Genomic DNA, 24,228 nt, shown 5'->3' with positions numbered 1-24,228 from the left:
TGGTACCATAAAGGTACCAAAAACAACATCATGGAACAGCAAGCAGATGTACAGTATGTAGAAACACCACAACAGACCTCTTATATTTAGTCTTGACAAGCATGACGGTGTGGAAAGGGCATTAGTTACTTTTGAAGAGTGTGAGTGGTATCTTCAGTGTTTCTCTCAAGTACTTGTAGGCTTTAGCTCCATGCAGATGTTGTGTTAGAGCAAATTCCCTTTGAGCACTAGGGAAAGCATGGTGTTACTTAGAGTTCAATTTGCTGATCTAAGAAGTTTGTGAAAACAAGCCATATACTGTAATGAAACCAGAACAAAAAATGTCACATTCAAATTTTGGGATAAGCATAGATTACCTGTGTGTATTTTTTTTTTTTTTTTTTTTTACATATGACAGAACTAACATGTTCCAGAAAATTAAAGTGTGAGGGGAAAAAAATGTTGGATACTTGGACAAGACATGCATTGAGAAAAGCATTAAATTAAAGTAGTTGAAAGCTCAATTAGGTTGCTTTCTAAATTAGTGATTAAAAGAAATTCAGATATTTCAATTTTATCAACTGTTGTTTTTCAGTTAAAAAATTCAGAACAGTGGTAAGACTGCAATCTAAATGTCTGTGATGAGACGTGTTTAAACAACTACAAAATTTTAAGAGTTACAGATGCATCTGTAAAAAGGAAGTGCCTGGACAGTTCGAGAGTAGTCAAGCTTCTGTTGCATTTAGCAGGAGTTCTGCTGTCTTATTTTGACTTCTTTCCCAATCCCTGGTATTAAGTCCTGTTGCAATTTCCCTACCTTCTCCTGAGCATTAGTAAACTTTTTTTTTTTTTTTTTTTTACTTAAACTGGGTTACTGATACTGATGATCCTGTAAAAACATTTTCTAATAAATGTATTCTTCTACTCTTAAAAATGTAATATAAGTATCACTGATAAGCCCATCATCTGCAAAGCTGTTTAAAACAACAATTAATGTCTGTAACATTAGTGTCACTGAAAAGTAGATCATTTTTAAGACTTAATAATATATAGCAACATAGCTGATTAACAAATATCCTATTCAGCATCTCATTGATATATTAATAAAAACGTTCAGCCTTCTCTACCTGACATAAGCTTGCAGTAGCCTAACATTGTATCAGCACAGTCACTTAACTTTATATTATCTTAATAAAAAGTCTTAACTACTTGTTGTGATATATCAGTTTCCACACATCTGTAACAGTAAAATATGGTCAAATTACGTTATTCCCATTTGTTTAGTCTTTTGTTTATTCCAATTTGTTTAGTCTTGGTAGTTCTTCATTCGAACATCCAAAAGCAACACAAAATTCTGGCATTTTCAGTCTTCTCTTTACAATTCAAAATCCCTAAGTAAGATGGCAGTGGCAGAGACTTATATTGAAGCCCGGATGCGGCATCTACATGTACATATCTATATTTTGAACTGCTTATTAATCACAATTCCTCTGTAGCCACCCCGCACTTTGTCATTAAATCAAACAACCACAGCTTTCAGATCTTATGTTTGTGATCTGATTTGATGTGAAAGTTACTGGTTAAAACAATTACATTTCTTGTGAAGTTTACTTTTCAAACTAATCTAATTAATGTTGCTGTCATCTTTGATAATTAACCTGTCAGAAAATAACGAAAAATACCAGATTTCCCACACCACATTTGTGGAGAATAAAATTAAAATCTGTAGCTTTTACAAATAAAGGACTCAAACACATACAGACAGTACACTAGAAGTAAAAAGAAAATCACTTTTTCTTTGCAAATAGTGTTATACCAGAGTGAGCACTAATATAATCCCTCTTTTATGTCACTGCATTGATGATTACTCAACAAAGTGGAGTCTTCATTGTCAAAATACTGATGTAGTACATATGTACAATCACAGACAGATAAGTTAAAAGACTGACACATTTAAAAAGAAAGCTGAGCTGTTGGGGATCTCACTAGAAAAGGAAAAAATCTATAGGTGAGACATACACACAGCATAGTTAGACAAAGGGATATACACACAAAATCTCACATACACTTGCGGACACACGCATACACTCAGTACCTCAGTAGCAGACAGTCTCTTGTCTCCGTTGTCACTGCCGACACCTGAGTCGCTGTCCTGCTTCTTCTGCTGCTCCATGTCCTCCACACTGCAGACACACACACAGGTCACACATCTGACACACACACACACACACACACACACACACGCACACACACACACACACACGTGTGTGTGCGTGTGTGTGTGTGTGTGTGCCTGTCTGAGCAAAAGAGCAAATAAGCCACAGTCTAACAGAGAGAAGGAGAGCACAGTCTCTCTTTCCAACTTCCCCTTCTCTCTCACAGGCTATCTTCACAGTGCTGTGCAAATTCTCAGTTCCTTCTCAAATGTTTAATTATAATTGCTTACGGTTTATATTATGTTGTTCAGTGTCACTGATATCGCACAACAGACAAGAAAAAAAAATGCAAACTGAAGACATACAGTGCACTTCCATCCACATGTTTATATGTGCATACACGAAACTACCAGAAATGTCTTATTTCCATCCAGTTTTCCACATGAGTTTTCATTGTCTGAGCTTTGACTGGAGCTCTTTTAATGAAGTTATCTCCTCATGTCCTCTTCTCCAATGATTTAATGGCACAAAACTAGTTTTGGTGGAAACTTGACTGGAGAGGAATTGCTGACGGAAGCTTTTCTTTAATCCATAACTTAAATCAGATGTGTATCAGATTTAGGACAAGGCATATGGGCGATAGAGCAAAAGCTTTTTATTAATATTTTTTTTTATATCAGTGTGAATATATAACACAAATTGGAAGTCAATATTTTGTTGATCTTAAATATTCCCTTGAGCTCAAATTCACAAAGTAGTACACTCAATACCTGAAGCATAATCAAGAGCTGCTGTAAAAAGAAAAATAAACAAAACTTTTCAATTCTGTCAGTCTAAATCCTTAGAAATCCAACAATGTGATATGTTTATATTTATTGACAGGTGATATTTAAGGTGAATTACTTACCTTAATCTGTCATGTGTACGGTACCCCAGTGGAGATCTCTACATATTTAACTGAATGAATTTCAACTATAATAAATTTCACTTGTCATAATAGCTTCACTGGTCACAACACGATCTCTTTTATGACCAGTGAGGGTTCACCAGTCTATCTGTCTCTGTCACCTCTGAACCCTGATCTGCCTACATGATGGCTGCTCATCATGTTATTGATTAAAATAGATAACTTACTGCACACTGATAATCATGTACATGCGATATGTAACATAAAATGCAATTTCATGATAAGATATATGACTCTTCTTTTATTGTACTTTTGCAGGGTACCTGCCAAGAAATACTCTTCCTTCATCCTGGCCTAAGATAAACTAAGCTTCACAGCGCTTCTCTCTTATCTGGTTTTCTTTTAAGGTCTTCGTCTTAATGGAATTTTAAAAATAGCATCAATCAGTTCTCAGCTTCCTCCTGAGTGAGCGGAGAGTGAGAAAGAGAAAAAGTACACCTTACCCAAACATATTATTCAAGTTTTGTTAAATAGAGTTGCTTGGCTTCACATAACAAATGTTGCCTACAAAATGCCTACTGAAGTGAACAGACCAAACTCACAAAGTATTAAGGAAGAAAAATGAACAGAATAATAAGAATAAGACAGTTTTAGAGAGGAAATTACATGTCTGTTTTGAATGGGATGATTGATCGGCCTCTGGTACTGCTGTTTGCAGCTTTCTCAAAAACCACTTATCCAAGATGTCATACATTAATTCACTGCAGTTAATTATTGGTTTCATTAATGGTTTACAGTCTAATAATGCATGTTGTTATTGATTACCGATGATGGCAGATCAGGTTAATTAACAGCTCAGTTTCTAACAGCAGTAAATGCTTGCCCTTTGTGCATGTATTTTTAAACTACTTTCCTAAATGTGGTGTGCTTGATGGTGTCACTAATGACTCCTGATGAAACTTGAAAACTCTGCATTCCTTTTTGCCCCCGTTATTTAAGCTTCTGTTTGAAAGTAACATTAACAATTATTCACCCAGAAAAGGCTATTTCTCTATATAATATGACCGTCTGTTTCTGTCAACTGCTGAGTCAGCAATGTATCTAGTTTTGAAGCTGAAAATTCAAGAAGTCCTATTGCTTAACCAGGCTCATTATCCAAAAGAACACAAATTTTACCTTAATGTAAGAATAATACATGAAGAGTGAAATTTGTGGGAAGAGCAGTTTCGTCAAGTAATATTTCAGAACACCCTTAATGAGCTGAACATTTTGATATCTGAATGGTTTCTTTTGCTGAAAGCATGCAGGAGTAGAGGAGATGGAAAAAAAAAAACATCCATAATAATAATAATAATAATAATAATAATAATAAATAACAGGATAAAAAATATTGTTAGTAATGATTCAACATTAACTCTACATTACCAAAACAAGCTAAGAGTTGAAAGACATTGCTGGAAATGCTGGAAGCTAAACTTTAATACTCTCAAATTAAAAGTTTAAAAGAAATGCTTTGAATTAATATGCTGCCAAAAAACAGCTTTTTCAGTGAGGCCCAAAACTAAGAGGGCTGCGCCTATACTTATAGAACCTGGATACGCATAGAATCTATTTCATATGGGCTTCACCCTCTAAGACCATGGCTAATGGCATAAGGGTGAAGTAGGATATAGTCTATGCCACACTGGGTCTGTCCAGTACCATAAAAAAAAAAAAAAATCACTCATTCTTCCACAACGTCACCATCGCAGATCCTGAAGAACATTTACATAAACACATCAATCAACAACAGCTACATAACAACCAGTAATGTTTATGGCCCCAGAATTGATGACCCATACTGATGAGCCCTTCTTTTTTCATGAATTATTTTCCGGCATCTCAAATACTTCCAATTGCCCTGTCATAAAAGGAGCTAACTTTAACACGGTCATCGACCCTTCAGAACCAGCACTTTAAACAAACAAATCTGGCAATCCACAGAAAAAACAAAAAACAGTTCATGAACAGTCTTGGTCTTGGCGATAGTTGGTGACTGCGACATCCAGCCACAAGAGAATATTCTCACCAGCCCACCATATTAATGCACTTCTTCCTCACCAGCAACTCAATTACATCTACTATATCAGACTCAAAGATCCACCCTATCATTACAAGAGATTCGGCTTGTAAAAATATAACGAATCTCATGATGGCAATAAAAATATGGCTCGATGCCATCATGAGATTATAATGCTATTTACCATGGCGTTACAAGGGTTTTTACTATCTCTCTTTGTCAAAAATTGTATTGTTTGTTTGAACAGCAGAGGGTGCAATCATAGTATCCAAGAAGTCTTCCATCATCTTTTGAGTGCAAGCCAAGCACTGCTAAAAATAAACCCAACTTGAAAATGACAGGTGAACATGCCCATAACGAAAAAGAAGAAGAAGAAGAAGAATCAGGGGGAGACATTCCCCTTTATTATCACACAACATGCACATGCTGGACACTGCACACGAAGGTGAAATTTGTCTTCCGCATTTCTCCCATCCTGGTCGTCCTTCCTCCACGGCAGACCAGGAGCGGTGGGCTGCCATCCAAGCGGCGCCCGGGGACCCAATTCCGTTTTGTCACCATTGGTCAGGTGGTGATCTTCTTGCATGTTTTTAGTGGGGGTATGTTTTACGTAGGATACCCCAGGTGAACACGGGGAGAACATGCAAACTCCACACAGAAAGGCCCTTTTTTTCCTCGAGCAGCAGGCACCGAAGGCATGGTGGAGGACACATCCCGGTGCCCGCAGTGAGAATCGAACCTGGGACCTTCTTGCTGTGAGGCGACAGTGTTGCCACCGTGCCACCAAAAAGAGATTGAGGATGCTCCATTGACTTTTAGAGCTGTGTTAGGACCCGCAGTCCCCCCTCTTTTTTGTCCCTTTGTGTCTTGTGTATCCCATCTCCCTCTGTCTTTTATCTGTCTAGTGTCTGTGTGTCTCCCTGCAGAGGTGTGGCTGACAGATCAGGCTGCATTCAATCATTCAATCAAGGCTCACCTGCCGTCACAGTATACAAACCCTGGCTCTCCACACAGTATTCGTTGAATCGTCCGTTCATGTCTGCAGTAACGACAGAGACCCAGCAGAATCTGCTCAGTACCTTTTGATCAGTTTTCCTTGCTTGCTTGCCTGTCTGTCTGCCTGACTGTAATTTTTTGTATGTGCTCAGGTGCCTTGCCCTCACCTGTCCTCGTCCCTGCCCTGTCAAAAAATCAGAAATCAGAAATCAGAAAAAGCTTTATTGCCAAGTACGATTTTACACATACGAGGAATTTGTTTTGGTGAAGTTGGTGTATGACACATCTACTAAAAATAAGCTATTAAAGAAGTACAAAATATAACAATATAAATATATATACACAAGTCTGTTTTTTGTTGTTTGTTTGTTTTTTTCCAGAAACACAGTCTGTTTTTTCAGAAAGAAGTCCAAGCTGAGCGTTAATGTGACGCAAAGAGTTGTGTCTATCTCAATGTGATGAGGCAGAAGTGGAGTGTGAAGAGTGTCGGGGGGGTTCCGGGCCTTGTTGCTGACAGCAGACGGGAAAAAACTGTTCTTGTGGCGTGAGGTTTTGGTTCTGATGGACCGCAGCCTCCTGTCAGAGGGGAGTGTCTCAAAGAGTTTGTGTCCGGGGTGAGAGGGATCAGCCACAACATTTTTTGCACGCCTCAGGGTCCTGGATGCGTACAGGTCCTGGAGAGATGGGAGATTGCAGCCAATCACCTTCTCTGCAGACCTAATGACATGCTGCAGTCTGCCCTTGTCCTTGGCAGTGGCAGCAGCGTACCAGATGGTGATGGAGGAGGTGAGGATGGACTCAATGATGGCTGTGTAGAAGTGCACCATCATTGTCTTTGGCAGACTGAATTTCTTCAGCTGCCGTAGGAAGTACATCCTCTGCTGTGCTTTCTTGATGAGGGAGCTGATGTTTGGCTCCCACTTGAGGTCCTGGGAAATGATAGTTCCCAGGAAGTGGAAAGACTCCACAGTGTCAATGGTGGAGTCACAGAGGGTGATGGGGGTAGGTGAGGCTGAGTTCTTCCTGTTGTCCACAACCATCTCCACTGTCTTTAGAGTGTTGAGCTCCAGGTTGTTCTGGTTGCACCAGGTCACCAGATGGTCAACCTCCCACCTGTAGGCGGACTCATTGCCATCAGAGATGAGTCCGATGAGGGTGGTGTCATCCGCAAACTTCAGGAGCTTGACAGACCGGTGACTCGAGGTGCAGCTGTTTGTGTACAGGGAGAAGAGCAGAGGAGAAAGAACACAGCCCTGGGGGGATCCGGTGGCAATGGTCTTTGCGTTGGAGACGTGTTTCCCCTGCTTCACGTACTGTTTCCTGTCAGACAGGAAGTCTGTAATCCACCTGCAAGTGGAGTCAGGCACACTCAGCTGGGAGAGCTTCTCCTGAAGCAGAGTTGGGATGATGGTGTTGAAGGCAGAGCTGAAATTCATAAACAGGATCCTAGCATAGGTTCCTTTAAGGTGGGCATTGGTGGAGGTGACTGGAGCTGGAGTTGTTGGGAGGTCTCATGGGGGATGGTTGCTGGACTGTCCCTTTGTCTTTCAAAGCGGCCGTAGAACTCGTTCAGGTAGTTGGCTAGACATTGATCGTTGATGGAGTGGGGGGCTTTAGGCTTGTAGTTGGTATTCTGCCTGAGCCCTTTCCAGACAGACGCAGAGTTGTTAGCTGAGAACTGGTGTTGGAGTTTCTCAGAGTACAGTCGTTTAGCCTCTTTCACCACCTTGCTAAACTTGTACTTCGACTCTTTGAATCTGTCTTTGTCCCCACTCCTGAAAGCCTCTTCCTTTGCCAACCTTAGCTGTCTGAGTTGGGCTGTGAACCAGGGTTTATCATTGTTGTAACTCACCCTGGTGCATGATGGAACACAGCAGTCCTCACAGAAGCTGATGTAGGACGTCACAGCCTCCGTGTACTCATCCAGACTGTTGGTAGCGGTCCTGAACACATCCCAGTCAGTAGAGTCCTGGAGATCCTCCACAGCCTCGCTGGTCCACTTTCTTGATGTCCTCACTACAGGTTTAGGGTTAGGGTTAGAGCTTTAATTTCTGCCTCTATGCAGGAATCAGGCATACCATGACGTGGTCAGAGTGGCCCAGTGCAGCACGGGGGACAATGTGATAAGCATCCGTGACTGTGGTATAACAATGATCCAGAATATTCTCCTCTCTGGTCGGGCATTTAATAAACTGTCTGTATTTAGGGAGTTCGTGGGTGAGGTTACCTTTGTTAAAGTCTCCAAGGACAATAACCAAAGAGTCTGGGTTGGTCCACTCCACACACAGTATCTAGTCGGTGAGCATACACTGCAGATCCTGAATGTTGGCCTGCGGCGGGATGTAAACGCTGACCAGAATGAATGAAGCGAACTCACGGGGCGAATGAAAAGGCTTACAGTTAATGATGAAAGATTCCAGGTCAGGAGAACAGTGCTGCTGGATCACTGTCACGTCGTTGCACCAACCACTGTTGATGTAGAAACAGATTCCTCCACCTTTAGTTTTGCCGCAAAGTTCTGTGTCTCTGTCCGTGCAGTGGAGTTGGAAGCCAGCCAGCTGCAGCACAGAGTCCGGTATTAATCCACAGAGCCACGTCTCGATGAAGCACAAAACCGCAGATGAAGAAAAGTCCCTGTTTTTACCCAACAACAGTTGCAAGTCTTCCAGTTTGTTGGGCAGTTAACACACATTAGAGAGAAACAGTCCGGGTAACGCTGTGCATAATCTGCACTGGCGAAGGGGCACGAGCATGCCGGCCCGTTGCACCTTTGACCAGGATGTCCAAAATTTCCACTGTTGGGAGCAGAAATTTAGGAAAATAAATCCTCTGGAGTTGCTCCCCTGATGTTCATAAGCTCTTCTCTGGTGAAAGAGCTCTGGCACATAAAAAACAGGTCTAAAACACAAAACAAAACAACGCGCACCAACACACCAAGGCAGCCGTCCATGGCGCCATCTTATCTCATTGTCAGTCCGCGTCCTGGAAGGAAACTGGATCAACATCTCTCTAGCCTCCTCTTCAAGATCAACCCAAACCCTGAATTCTCCTGACCGCCTAAGTCTGTTTTTAACAATAAGGAAGATTAAAAGATCTTCAGCCTTTCCCGGTCTCTGTCCTCTCTGCTTTAAGTGTGTATTCCTGTATTCAGTTAAACTTAAATGGGATATGAAAAGTTTGGTCCTACAGACAAGGCCTCTTTTTGAATCACACACAGGACTCAACATAGCTGAGCTCTTGGAATCTGCTGTTTTGGAGTGGGAGTTTGACATTAAGTTAGAAATAATCATCAGTGTATTTCTCTCGTTACAGACAATGCACGAAATATGGATGTAGTGGTGAGAGAGGCTGGACTGTCCACACATAAAGTGTTTTGCACACACTTTAAACCTTGCTTCACAAGTGGGTTTGAATGTAGCTTGCGCCAGCCATCTACTTGGTTAAGTGAGGCATGTAGCAGTGATTTTTTTCACTGAAGTTCACAACAGACTGTGCTGACCACTAAATAGAAAATTTTAACCTGCCAGTACATAAACCAATCATGGATGTGGTCTCCCTATGGAACAGCTCTTTTAGCTATGTTATGGGTGCTACTGACTGCTGTGTTGCTTTTGTTTTGAAATTGTACATGGTTCAATCATTCATTGTCAAAGGCAATTCATGCCAATTTTTTGCACATGCTTAGGTCATTGCTGGCTACTTTTATTATATTTTACTAAGTACTTTAAGTTACAAACTAATTTTTATATAATTAGAAAATACTGCATACACTTTCTTTTCTTCTTAATTCTTGTGATACCTTGAGTTTTGGGTCTTGTTACATCCCTACTAGTGATCATGCCCCGATAACACTTTGGTGGAACAGAACCAGTCTACATAAAGCCAACACCAGGTGGCGCTTTAACACATCGCTTCTCCATTTTTTATTTATTTTTTTTTTTTTAACAGACTCTTTAGAAAGAAGTGGACATCCTCCCTAGAAATAAATGATTGCCCGGAGTCATCACCACCTCTTCTGTGGGAAACAGTGAAAGCAGTTTTAACAGATTATTGTTCCATTTATTAAAAAAGAAAGAAAGAAAAAGAACAAGAAGTTGAAGTGGAATGAAATGGAATACCTTGAAAACATCAATGTAAGTAGCCCAAAAGAGTAAATGCAGAATGAACTAAGAAAGTGTGAATACCAAATAAATGAAACTATAATTATGAGATAAAGTTAAACAAAATAAACCGTTAGGGACTCAGCATAGAAGCCCACACACTCATGTGAAGAGATGAATAAAATCTTCAGAGATCTTTATACCAATTTATACTCATTAGAAAAGGACCTGATTCAAGAGGACACTGATCGATTTCTAAACCGCAGTGATTTACCACAGCTGAGTAAAGAACAAACTTGATTTACCAAGAACACAGGATCAACTCGCCACTTCCTTCACTCTTATGCCAAATAACAAAGCACCAGGACCTGATGGCTTTCCTGCTGAGTTCTATAAATACTTCCAATCTATTCTAGTGCCACTCCTCAACGGAATGATAACTGAAATGAAACATGAACACTGCTACAATTTCACTCCTACTTAAACCTAACAAAGATCTAATGTTACCATCTTGTTACGCCCCATTTCTCTCCTCAATGTGGATATAAAAATCATCATCAAAAGCCATCAATCAAAACACTAGCTCACAGAAATCCAGCAACACGCACAGACTTTTCATTCCCCATACAGACATTGTGAAAATTTGGCTTTAAGGAATCATTTATTAACTGGGTCAAGGTCCTGCACACCCCACATTCAGCCACTGTTATCATCAATGGAAAAACCCAGAGGAACCCAAACTAGGCAAGGATGCCCACTCTCTCCCTCCCTATTCACTATTTTCATCAAACCATTAGCTGCAGCCATTTGTCAAAACACCCACATCGAATGAATCTAAACACCTAATGACCATCATAAGATTTATCTCTATGCAGATGATATATTACTATTTCTACAAAAACCTCACTCATCGCTAGAAGAATAAATTAAACGAATCGAAGCATAATCTACTCTACACTGAACCACAAAACTGCTTCTGATGCTGTGCCATCGTGTGTGCATTCATATGTGTGTTGCTTTGGATAAAAACATCTGCCAAATGATTAATTGTACCTGTAATTGTATTTAGGCGTTAATGTTTTCCCCAGGCTGTCAGAGCTGGTTGGACTCAACTTCACTCCACTACTCAAAACAATAAACCACAGCCTCCAATGCTGGATGATCCTTCCACTATCCATTATAGATAGAATAACAACAGCAACAGTTTGTGAAAATATTTAGAGTTCAGATTTGTCTTCTCTCCATGTCATCCTTGTTTCAAAACATTAACAATAGCACCATCTCTGACAGCCTGGTGGAAATTCCACAAAATCACAAAGACTACTGTTGCACCATCTAATTTCAATACAATCTGGAACAATCCTGATTTTGTAAGTAACAAGAAAACACTTAAATTCCACACATGACCCCATAAAGGCATCACACACCTTAAACACATCCTCCACAACAATGGGCTTGTGACATTGGCCTGTATCTCAATACACACTTCAGAAAGTGCTTTGTCAGAGGATGGCTAAACACCACAATCTCTCACCAAACCCATCATGACAAGATGGAATAGTAGGAGCTGATGGCCAGATTCAAGTCCACTAACAGTTGAAGAAATGAGAGTACAGGAGGCAAGGAATAAACAGTTGGGTCTAGTCCTCTGTCCACACACGAGCACTGGAAAGCTATCCATTTGGCTGCGTAACAAAATCTACTCTGGACAGTACACACAACATCCTGAGAGATGCCCACAAATGCTATGGCATGCCCATGTGCTGAGAAGCAATCTGGTGTCCACCTCCAGCAGAGGGTTGTTCATCTCACATGGAGGAGACCCAGAGGAACCACATGGTTAACTGCTGACATCATACCCGCATCAAGCTGCACAACAGAGAGAGCTGTCACTACACTGTGAGGGGTGACATGGTGGAGCAGACCCCTAAGCAGTGCCATTCTCTGCTCTGAGAGCTGTGCTATTGTGAAGATCGATTTTAAATCCACTCCCAAATGAACAAAAACCTGGGGAGCAAGAGGAGAGCTCTTCCCAGTTAACTGTGAAGCTTAGGTGAAGTTCAGGAGGTATGATAACAGTTATACCATGTGTAATGCAGCTAAAGCATACATTGAACCAGGGAGTAACCGCATGGCTGGCAGTTGTATCAATACTGTGTCCCCTGGAATGAGAAGTGCAAGAATTTCCTGTATGGGATGATGAATACATGAAAATAGCCACCCACTCGCCTCAGTGAACACATTCCCGTACCTGTGTGATCATCAGCAGAGAGCCCCCAAAACCATCACTGCCTCTGGCTTTGCTTCCTCTGAGCCTCCAGTGGGGGATTGGATCAGGAGCAAGCGACATGGCTACTGACTGCAGCTGACCAGAGGAGTGCAAAGGGTGTGCTGCAGGCTGTGCCCAGCTGACATGCTCTGATGCTCGCTGCTTCCTCTGGCACTGATCTCACGCCATTCAACATGGAGTGAAAATGCAGCCTGAACAGCTTGTCGCTGATGGGAGCCTCAATGAAATCATTCTGTGATGCCTCGGGAACAGAGGATTGTTGCAGCTAGATGAGCCGGTGGATTCACATCGACCATGCTACAATCCTAGCCTGAGTGAGGGTAGCGCTGGCAGTTTTGCTAACCTCTGATGCCTCCTCCAGAGACAGTGTAGTTGACTAGGTGGCCAGCTTTGTCAAGGAGAATGCCAGCATGGAGACATTTGCTGACGCTTGAAAAGCAGGGTGATGAGTCCAGTAAGACAATCGGACAGTCAGTTGATCATTCAGGGTCCTGGGGTCTGCCGCCAGGCTGGCGTGTAACTGGTCTGGCATACTGGACAGCTATGGACACTGCTCTCTAAGAGAACTTCACTTACATGCTTGCAGGTTGAAGAAAAATGGGAACAATTGTCCAGCAGGTGGGTGTGGATTAAAGTTTCTTTTCGTGCTGCACGGGTGTGCGAGGGATAATAACTGCAGGCTGTAACAGTTAACAGTTTAAGGGGAAAGAGGTCCAACTGTCAAAAACAGCTTAGGTGAGAGAGAGACACAGAGACAAGTGAAAGACAGAGTGACAGAAATGTTGAAAACAGCTTAATTTTTAAACAGTATAAAAGGTAAAATAAAAGTTGAATAGAAGCATTTATGTCCTCATCCACATATTTGTATGTGTCAGTGTCAACACAAACATAAACATGCCTCAATCAGTCACTATTTGGTGCTGATGTTTGAGAAAAAAATCACACAAGCAGAAAAGTGATGACAAAGCTTCAGGCCAGACAGCAGTTTGAAGGTTAGATAATCAGCAGGTGGGCAAGAGTCTGCATCTCACCTCATCATCATATTTTCATCACATTTTCTTGGATTAGCTTTTACATTTGTGATGTCTGGGGCAGTCCAAGATGGTGCTCAATCTGCTTTATGTTTACTTGACAACTTTCTCCATTCTTTGCTGTCTTACCAAAGTATTTATTCTGCTATCATTCTCCAACTTCTACCATTGTTCCTTTGGTCCGTATGTATGTAATATACACTGTTGCTCATAAAGTTGGAATAAAATATGTTTTACCTCTTTTCATGAAATGATTGTGACAATGTGATTTATTCTTGACAGATAAACTGTATATCTTCTCAAAACTTTATTAATCAATCTCTTCTAAATATCTCACAATGAAAATTAAATCACAATTAACCTTACAAACTGTAGTCAGGCTTTAACAAAATTGGGGGTATTGATACAATAGGATTAAGGCTTTGTTTAAATTCTTCAGCCTTGGTCAGTTTAACAGGAAACACATATTCAAGAAGATGCCTATGAATGTCCAATATTGCTGTTTCAAATGCCACACAGCCACTAATATCGAGTATGGCCACCCCTGATGCGGATCAGTGCATTAAGATGTCGTGGCATGCTGTCCACAAGCTTGTTGATGTTGTCAGTGCGCAGGGCATCCCACTCTTTGGTCAGAGCCTAGGCTAACTCCTGTAGAGTGTGAGGAATATTGTCCCTCTCATTGATGGCTCAGCCTAAGGCATCCCTGGCATGCTCAATAGGATTCATATCAGGGGACCAAGCAGGCCATGGCATCAGGGGCAGGGGCGGCTGTGGCTCAGGAGGTAGAGCGGTCGTCTGCCAATCAGGAGGTTGGTGGTTCAATCTGTTCACGATGCTGTGCCATCGGTGTGTGAATTCATATGTACATTGCTTTGGATAAAGCCAAATGACTGTAATTGTAATTGTAAGATAATCTCTCACTGCAGTTGCCCTATGTGCTCTAGCATTGTCGTCTTGCAGACGAAAGTTATTGCCATAAACCCGTCTTGCATGTGGGAGGTCCCTGTACACAACGGCATTGACGTTTCCATCCAGCACTACGAATGGTGTCTTTCCTCCATGACGAATACCGACCCATACCATCACTGAGCCGCCACCAGCTCGAGTGGTTTCCTGGATACCTAACCCGTTGTCTTCCATCTGTATGGTAAGGATATAGCGGCTCTTATCTGTAAAGATAACATGTCGCCAGTTCCCAAGCTGTAACCTTTTGTGCTCCCTAGCCCAGCGAAGTCGAGCAACTCTGTGTTGAACAGTTAGGCATGGACTCTTCTTTAGGAGGGCAGGATTCAAAATCACACTGAAAATTAACGTAACAAACTGAAATCACAGGTTGATTCAACTGGCATAAATTTCATCACAGCAACTCATAATGTAACTCAGTAGTGTGTATGGCCTTCGCATGCCTGTATGCTCTCCTGACAATGTCTGGGCATGCCCCTGATGAGACGATGGATGATGTCCTGTGGGATCTCGTCCCAGACCTGGAGCAGGGCATCGGTGAGCTCCTGGACAGTCTGTGGCGGTACTTTGCAGGGCCTCATGCACGATACATAACGTGCTCAATTGGATTTAGGTCAGGGGAATGTGAAGGCAAGTCAATGGCATCAATCTTCATCATCTATCTATCTAACTATCTATCTATCTACCTAGATAGATAAATATATCTGTGGTGGGCCATCAGGGCCTGCAAGGCCTTCTCTGCTGGCTTAAAAAATATCTGAATAACAGACTTATGTTAATTACATTTTCCATTAATACTTATTAAACAATTCCAAATGGTCTGTTGGCTTCCTTTCATTTTCCTCTGCTTCCAAATATGTATTTTCATATAAGAGCACTTGTCCAATTACATTTCAGCCATTATTTGTTGAAAGGGTCAAAGAAATCTGCCTGGAGGCCTTCACAATCAGTTCTGCAGGCCCTGTAGCATAAAATAAGTGTCGATCAAACTGTTGCTTTAACCAATCAGATTTTGAGTTGACGACACTAAGGCCACCTAGCAGGTGTACGGTAATGTCAGCGTATTCACACGCTTTGATTGGATAGTCAGAGAGTGTGCTAGCCAGAGCTAGCAAATTGCATCTGTTGCGAGCTGAACGAGCAAAAATATAGTTGTGTTGATTTAATAGTTGTTTTGTCACCCCACAATGGCTGAAGGAGGAGAAGAAATAGATTTGGATGTAGATTTACTGTGAAAGCCATTTTCAATACAGACTTTTCAAGAAAAGCTAAACATCATTAAGAAAGGTCGGGCAATTCCGAAGCTAGCAAACCTGTCACAATCTGGAAAAGGATCTGCCCGCCACTTTCAGTCCACTTACTACAAGCAGTACCCCTGGCTCACAGGCTCTGAGGAACACTGCAAATTGTATTGCTGGGAGTGCTTGTTATTTGCTACTGATCGACATGGTGTTTGGAGCCGTACTGAGTTTGCAAATTCGGCTTGCCTATCCAAAGCAGCAACAAGACACCAAAGCACTGCTGGACACTTACAAGCAACGGTGCTTTCCAAAACTTTTGGGGAAATCAGAGGGGATCTACAGCTGTGCGAGAAAGTGCGCAGGGAAACGGAGCTCCACAACAAAAAGGTGAAGACAAGTAGAGAGAGGAATAGAAATCAAGAGAAATAGAGAAATCTTAAAGACACTGATAGAATGTGCCATTTTTTGGGGGGGGGCAAGCAGGAACTTTCATTTCGGGGACACGATGAAAACGCTGGATCCAAAAACAGAGGAAACTATGTGGAGCTTCTCTCTCTCACTGCTGAGAACAACACGGATTTACATTGCCACCTGTCCACTAATAAAGTGTTTAGTGGGACGGTAGGCAAAATACAAAATGACCTGATCACTGCTTTTGCTGTAGTGATGAGAGAAGAGATCAGAAGTCAATAAAGCACCATTTGTCTCTGTTATGGGGGATGAGATGACAGATGCCAGTAACGCAGCACAGCTCGCACTGGTCCTACGTTACATAATGGGCACAGGTGTCAAGGAGCGGTTTGTCAGATTTGAAGATTTACCAGTGGGAAGCGAGCCAATGACATTGTAGGTCTTATCATCCGATTTTTACAGGAAAATGAATGCCTGAATAAAGTTGTGGCACAGTGTTTTGACGGCATGGCGGTCAGTCACATCTGGATTAAATGGGGTGTAGGCTAAAGTTGAGGAGAGGCCACCTTTGGCTTTATTCATACACAGCTATGCACATCAGCTAAATTCAGTACTGACTTAGGGAGCCTCAACGCTTAAAGAATGCAAGATCTTTTTTCGCCCACCTCATTTTCAGCCCTTAAGCAAATTAAAACTTATGCCAGAAATACGACAGGGCAGGCTCGACATCCAATCCCCTGTACTGCTACCTTGTCATGGTGGGGTTGCTTGTGTGCCTCCATGACTTTGAAGGCTATATTGGTGGGGGTTTATACCCCCAGCAGGGTCAATCATGCCAGGCAGGTTTTTAGAGTAGAGGCCAGACGAAAAGCAGCAGATGGCCCTCCAGGTTGGGGGTTAGGAGTGGGGTTAACTACCCCATCCTGTAAAAACGTTCCAGTTACAGAAACACTGATGAATAAAAACAAAATCGCACACCTGGCTGAAGAAGGTGCCCCAGCAATGGGGACTATGATGCTTACCAGCCAAACCTGCAGAGACGCTGGTAAGCTGATACACCTTCTGAAGCCAAGGACACCCATCCCCTTGGGGACATGGAACATCAGAACCATGTACCAGGCTGGCAAGGCTGCAATCAATGCCAAGGAAATGGAGTGCTACAACCTCTCAATCCTTGGCCTGGCAGAAACAAGATGGATGCAGTCAGGTGAGGTCAAATTGACCAGTGGCCAGTCAATTATCTATTCTGGACACGAAGAGGAGGCAGCCAACCACACGGAGGGAGTGGCCATCATGAGGACGAAAGGCACTAAAAAGGCTTTAACTGCATGGAAACCCATCAGCTCCCGCATCATCTCAGCAACCTTCAATACCAGCAACAGGAGAGTGAAAGCCCACATAATCCCACTTATAATGCAGATGAGGAGGTTAAGGGCAGGTTTTATGACAGCTTAAACCACCTACTCTGTAGTATTGGAACCAGGGTCCTCATTATCCTGATGGAGGACTTTAATGCCAAAATTGGAGGCCAAAACGAGGGATATGAGGTGGTGATGGGTAACATGGAGTGGGGACCATGAATGAAAATGGCAAGATGTTTGCTGAGACCTGTGTGAACAATAACCTGGTGATCGGGGGCACGTATTTCCCCACAAGATAATCCACAAAACAACCTGGGTGTCACCAGATCATGTCACAGAAAACCAAATCGACCACATCTGCATCAACAAGAAGTTCAGAGGAACTGTGAGAGATGTTAGGAGAAAGATGTTAGGACAAGGCGGGGAGCAGACGCAGCCTCAGATCACCATCTCCTAGTGGGGAAATTCAAGCTAAGACTGACGAGATATCAGCGAGCAAAGGGTCAAAGAGCAAAATACAACACTGACTACCTCAGCAATGCTCAAGTGACGAAACAGTTCAAGCAGATTCTCTCAAAGAAAAGGTTGAGCTCAGCAAGAATGAAGAATGGACAACAAATGAAGAGTGGGAGTGCCTAAAAGCTGCTTGGAGCTCAACATGCGAGAAGGCCCTGGGGAGAAGATCCCAAAATCACAAAGAATGGATAACACCAGAAACCCTCAACATAATCCAGCAGAGGAGGACGGCGAAGGAAAAAGTGAACATCGCAAGAACAAGATCTGAAAAAGCAGAGGCTCAAAAGGAGTACAACCATTTCCACAAAAAAAAGTGTGGCAGAACATCAGGAGTGACAAGAGATCACAGGTAGAGAGGCTAGCTAAGGAGGCAGAACTTGCAGCATCTCAAAGAAACATGAAAGAACTATACAACATCACAAGGAAATTGTCTGGGACACATCGACAAAGTAGCAAACCAATCAATGGCAAGAATGGCCAACCACTCTCAACCCCGGAAGAGCAGCTCGAGAGATGGGTAGAGCACTTCCCAGAGGTCCTGAACAGACCACCACCAAGAGAGAGGCCACACATTCCCAAGACCAGGACACTGCTAAACATCAAGTGTGACAGACCAACAAAGACTGAAAACCGGCAAGGCTGCTGGCCCTGACAATATTCCACCTGAAGCCCTTAAAGCTGATATAAACACATCTACAGACATGCTCTACAGCCTCTTAAGGAGAATATGGGAGGACGAAAAGGCACCCACAGAGTGGGCAGAGGGGCACATAGTGAAACTACCAAAGAAAGGTGACCTACGGAAGTGCAACAACTACCGAGGGATCACCCTAGTTTCAGTGCCCAGTATGGTCTTTAGTCGGGTCATTCTCAACTGTCTTCAGGAAGCTGTAGACAAAAGGTTCCAGGATCAGCAAGCAGGATTCAGGAAAGATTGTTCATGGACAGACCACATAGCAACACTACGCATCATCATTGAACAGTCTATTGAATGGAACACATCCCTGTACATGAACTTCATCGATTTTGAAAAAGCATTTGACAGCTTAGACCGGACAACACTGTGGCAAATAATGAAACACTATGGAATCCCCACCAAGTTCATAAACCTTATCAAGAACTCGTATGATGGCACCTTGTGTAAAGTCGTACATGCAGGCCAGCTTTCCTGGAGCTTTGAAGTCAAGACAGGCGTCAAGCAGGGATGTCTTCTGTTACCATTCCTGCTCCTCATTGCTGTTGACTGGGTCATGAGGGAAACAACTGAGGGGAAGAGAAATGGAATTCAGTAGACAATGTGGGAGGAGCTGGATGATCTTGAATTTGCGGATGATATAGTTCTCCTTTCACATACAGACACAAATGCAAGACAGACAGACCTTCACAAACTGCAATAAAACTTGGTCTCACTCCCAATACAACAAAAACACAAGTGATGAAGATCCACTCCAAAACCAGAAACTGCATATTCTTGAATAGCACTGCCCTAGAGGAGGTAGAAACTTTCACCTACCCAGACAGTGTTGTAGATACCATGGGAGGGACACATGCCGACATTAGAAGCAGAATCAACAAGGCTAGAGTGGTGTTTAACATGCTCAGAAAGATCTGGAGCTCAAAAACCATCTCTACTAACACTTAGATACGCATCTTCAACTCCAACGTCAAACAAGTAATGCTGTATGGATCCGAAACATGGAGAACAACAAAACACACAACACACAGACTGCAAACATTCATTAACACCTGCCTCAGAAGGATATTAAACATCTGGTGGAAAGACAACAACATGGACCTGTGGAAAAGAACAAACCAAGAACGCATAGACTTACAAATCACAAAGAGTGGAGTGGAGTTGAATTGGCCACACCCTCAGAAAACCTGCCACAAACATCCTCCGACAAGCCCTGAAATGGAATCCCCAAGGGAAAAGGAAAAGAGGTCGCCCCAGGAACAGCTGGAGAAGAAGTGTAGAGGCAGAAATGTTGGAGAGTAGGCTAAACTGGGGAGAGCTTGAGTGAAAAGCCACGAACAGAGTGAAATGGAGGATATTTGTCAGTGGCCTATGCAACCAGGAGCAAAGGGCTTTACTAACTAACTAGGCTTGACTTCGATGGCAATAGACAAGGACTTCTTGATGGACCTGAAACACAAGGATAGTCTCTACGACAGAGTAACTGAACTTTTCTTGAGGAAGGAAAGGAGGATGGTTTTTGTGTACAAATAATCAGGATAAACAGGTGTGTAAAATGCTGCTATTTTCCTAAATAATGTTGCAGTTTTATGAGGTCATTATTGATGCATTTTTATATGTGTCACAGCTGTAGCTACAGAAGAAGGAGACTTGTGCACCCTGGGTATGTTTCTTCAGTAAAGGCATTTATTCTGGCTACACGAGTTACCTCTCTGTGATGCAACAGCCCTTTATACTGCATTTCGGCAAAATAAGATGGTTTCTATAGCCATAAAGTAGTTATTGAGAGGTGGATTAATTACTACTAGCATGACTGAAGGCCTAGGTATGGAATGCACAGCCTACCACTGATATACTGTGGTAAATACAGTGATATACAGTACTGTGCAAACGTTTTGGGCAGGTGTAGAAAAAAATGCTGTAAACTAAGAATGCTTTCAAAAATATATTTGAAAATGGTTTATTTTCATCAGTTAACAAAATGCAGTGAATGAACAGAAGAGAAATCTAATCAAATCAGTATTTGGTGTGACCACCCTTTGCCTTCAAAACAGCATCAATTCTTCAAGGTACACTTGCACAGTTTTTGAAGGAACCCAGCTGGTAGGCTGTTCCAAACATTTTGGAGAACTAACCACAGATCTTCTATGGATGTAGGCTTCCTCAAATCCTTCTCTCTTTCTTCATGTAATCCCAGACTCAATGATGTTGAGACAAGCACTCTGTGGGGGCCATACCAACACTTGCAGACTTCTTGTTCTTCTGTACGCTGAAGATAGTTCTTAATGACATTGGCTGTATGTTTGGAGTTGTTGTCCTGCTGCAGAATAAACTTGGGGCCAATCATACACCTCCCTGATGGACTGCGTGATGGATTAGTATCTGCCTGTATTTCTCAGCATTGAGGACACCATTAGTCCCGACCAAATCTCCAATTCCATTTACAGAAATGCAGCCCCAAACTTGCAAGGAACCTCCACTATGCTTCATTGTTGAGTCGCTTGGTCCTAGATATCGGAGGTATGGCTTTTCGGCTGCAACTCTTCCATGGAGACCACTTCTGGCCAGACAGTAAATGGGGTCCTGGGTCCCACTGGTTTCTGCCAGTTCTGAGCTGATGGCCCTGTTGGACTTCCAATATTCTGATTTCGAAGGGAAATAAGCTTGATGTGTTTTTCATCTGCTGCACTAAGTTTCCTTGGCCGACCACTGGGTCTACGATCCTTAACGTTGACTGTTTCTGCTTCTTCAAAAGAGCTTGAACAGTACATCTTCAAACCCCAGTCTGCTCTGAAATCTTTGTCTGGGAGAGACCTTGCTGATGCAGTATAACTAGTTTGTGTCTTGTTGCTGTGCTCAGTCTTGCCATGCTGTATGACCTGTGACATGAAACTGTCCTCCACAACCTCAACTTGGTAGCAGAGCTGTTCCTCACCCAGTTTTAAGCCTCCTACACAGCTGCTTCTGTTTCAGTTAATGACTGTGTTTCAATCTACATGTGAAATTGGTGATCATTAGCACCTGTTTGGTATAACTGGTTGATCATACACCTGACTATAATCCTAAAAAATCCCTGACTTTGTGCAATGTACTTATAAGAATTGATGCTGGTTTGAAGGAAAAAGGATAGGAACACCAAATATTGATCTGATTTCAATTTTTCCTTTGCATTTTGTAAACCGATAAAAATTATTATCTATATCTATTATTATCTATATTTTTGAAAGCATTCTTAGTTGTCAGCATTTTTTCCACACATGCCTAAAACTTTTGCACAGTACTGTACATATATATAATACATACATGTAAATGTATGTAATATGTAGGAGCATTGTTCTTTAACGCAATCTTCAGAGGCTACAACTTCTCATTTTAGTTTTGGAGACCATTTCCTATAAAACTGCTTCATTAACCTCAGTTTAGGTTTTTGCTGTATTTTGGTCAGTGTTAGGCAGGCCATTTGCGGAAACAAATGAAGAACAAAACAGAGCTGTACAAAATGACCCTGGCTGTTATCTGACCAGTTGTGTCTCCAGCTCTGAAGGTGGCATTCTGGGCCTTCAGTGGTGATGGTTTTAGTGTGATTACATGATGAACGATTGGGATAGCCGGCGCATTTGGACTAGCTGCTAGCCTTGCCAGGATACCTTTGCATATACCCTTCTTCTGTTTCCTCTCACACCACTTGTGGCTCCAAGGCCCCGCAGTTTCTCAGCTTGCAGGGGTTCCCAAGTTGTAATACGTCATTTTGCTGATGTCTAGCAGAAACTGACAACTGTACTTTTGTCCTGACAAAGACAAACACCAAGAGCTTTTACATAAACAATGACTTACTCAAGGACATGCATGGAAAAACCATACATTCAGGACAGAGAAGAGCCACTGTGTCTGCAAGTCCATCAGCACTACTAAACTGTTTGAAAATAACTGGAATCATTGGAGTGTGTGTTCACTCTGCAGGAATTCTCTGCCTGCCCTGTTCAAGGATGACGAAAATGAAATGGTACTTTGGATTAATTTGCCAGAAGGATTAATTTGCCAGAATACTGAGGTAATTAAGTGTTCTATGTGCCAGAACTGTATTCTACTGTGATCCCATTAAGTTTCAGTAGTTAAACAATTGTTGTGTGGGAGAGAGATCTTCCATCATGCTAATTACTGCAGCACGGGAGGAGAGGAAGGAATGACGCTTCGGTAGCCAAATGGTTACAGCAACGCATCACATGGCTGCAGCAGTCGCCGGGTTCAATACATGCATGTCATAACCAGTTAGTATCACATAAAGGCAAAAAATACCCCCCCCCCCCCCCCCCAAAAAAAAAACAACTAAAAAAAAACTAAAAATAAATAAATAGATTAAAAATCTAAAGAAAAATGAAAAAAGACAGGGAGGAGGTGGTGTCTTCCCATGATAAGTTGCTACATTAATTGACCTGCCGGTGGTGGGTTGTGATAGGTTGAGTCTTTCCATGACAGGCAGGTACAGGGAGTCAGGCATCTTCTCACTGCGACATGCCTCAATGCTCAGATACTTGAATATGTGAATTTTACCCTTTATACAGATCTGAAAAAGAAAAGAAAGATTGTATTGATTTGTAACAATATATAGGTATCATTACAGAATCTGTCTGAGTGTGCCGATTCAAAGTGTAGATTAATACAATAAATATGTCATCATTCACACAGAGTCATGGTAGAGACTCCGACTAGTTAGTTACACTGCTACAGGCAGTCCAGTTATCTGTGACGTGCTTATCATAGTAAGGGAATGATTCCATATCATCAATAAAATATACTGTGTTACATTACATTGTAACTCAGTAGGTAGAGCGGTTGTCCACCGACACCCCCCGCCCCAAAAAAAAAAACATAATAATGCTGTGCCATCAGTGTCTGAATTCATGTGTACACTTTGGATAAAAGCGTCTGCCAAATGACTAATTGTAATTGTAACATTGTTGGATGAAAATATGTGTTTTAATTCATCTTGAAATTATAAGAATTAAAGAACGCAAATAATGTTAATAATAATTAATTATATGTATCATCACAGTTGCAAGCACTGATAAGAGCTCTTGATACTTTCATCACTGAAACATTGAGCTGCTGCCACAAAACACAGTAAGCTAGTTGAGCTAGCTGTAAGGTAGTTAATGCCAAACAAAACTTTGCACCATCTTTTTAATCTGATCTGTGGTGGACGTGTGTTCCCAACTTGGGGAAAAAAAAAACTGTACAGGGAGACTTTTTACTTGTATTTACTGTAGGCAGCAATTGCAACCAGAAGTCATAAGACAAAACAGGAAATGGAAAAAACTCAAAAAGCAGTAGGCTGCCTTTTTGTTATAATTATGTAGCAAAAATGTGTGTGCATCTATTACTCACGTGGGGTACATAAACCTGTTTATACAGTCACATTGTGGGGACTTACTTGTGGGGACAAAATGCAGTTCCCCCTAATGTAAATCATTACACTATAGGAAGGCTGGGGTTAAGGTTTTGTGTGTGTGCATGCACCTAC

At 42.0% G+C, this 24,228-nt stretch overlaps 1 protein-coding gene across 21 annotated transcripts in view; it reads right to left on the bottom strand.

The window, feature by feature from the left end:
* Positions 1–24,228, bottom strand: part of lrch1 (leucine-rich repeats and calponin homology (CH) domain containing 1) — a 210,005-nt gene that overhangs the window by 87,649 nt on the left and 98,128 nt on the right. For all 21 annotated transcript variants that reach the window (XM_076747011.1, XM_076747021.1, XM_076747016.1 and 18 more), the window contains 2 exons: positions 23,141–23,271; positions 2,075–2,162 (listed from right to left, as the gene is read on the bottom strand). In XM_076747011.1, coding sequence (XP_076603126.1) covers positions 2,075–2,162; positions 23,141–23,271 — 219 coding nt within the window. The remainder of the gene's footprint in view (positions 1–2,074; positions 2,163–23,140; positions 23,272–24,228) is intronic.

Source organism: Chaetodon auriga, chromosome 13, assembly GCF_051107435.1.
Source record: "Chaetodon auriga isolate fChaAug3 chromosome 13, fChaAug3.hap1, whole genome shotgun sequence".
Classification (NCBI taxonomy): domain Eukaryota; kingdom Metazoa; phylum Chordata; class Actinopteri; order Chaetodontiformes; family Chaetodontidae; genus Chaetodon; species Chaetodon auriga.
The sequence above is the reverse complement of the archived record's forward strand: the minus strand, read 5'-3'. Positions and strand labels throughout refer to the sequence as shown.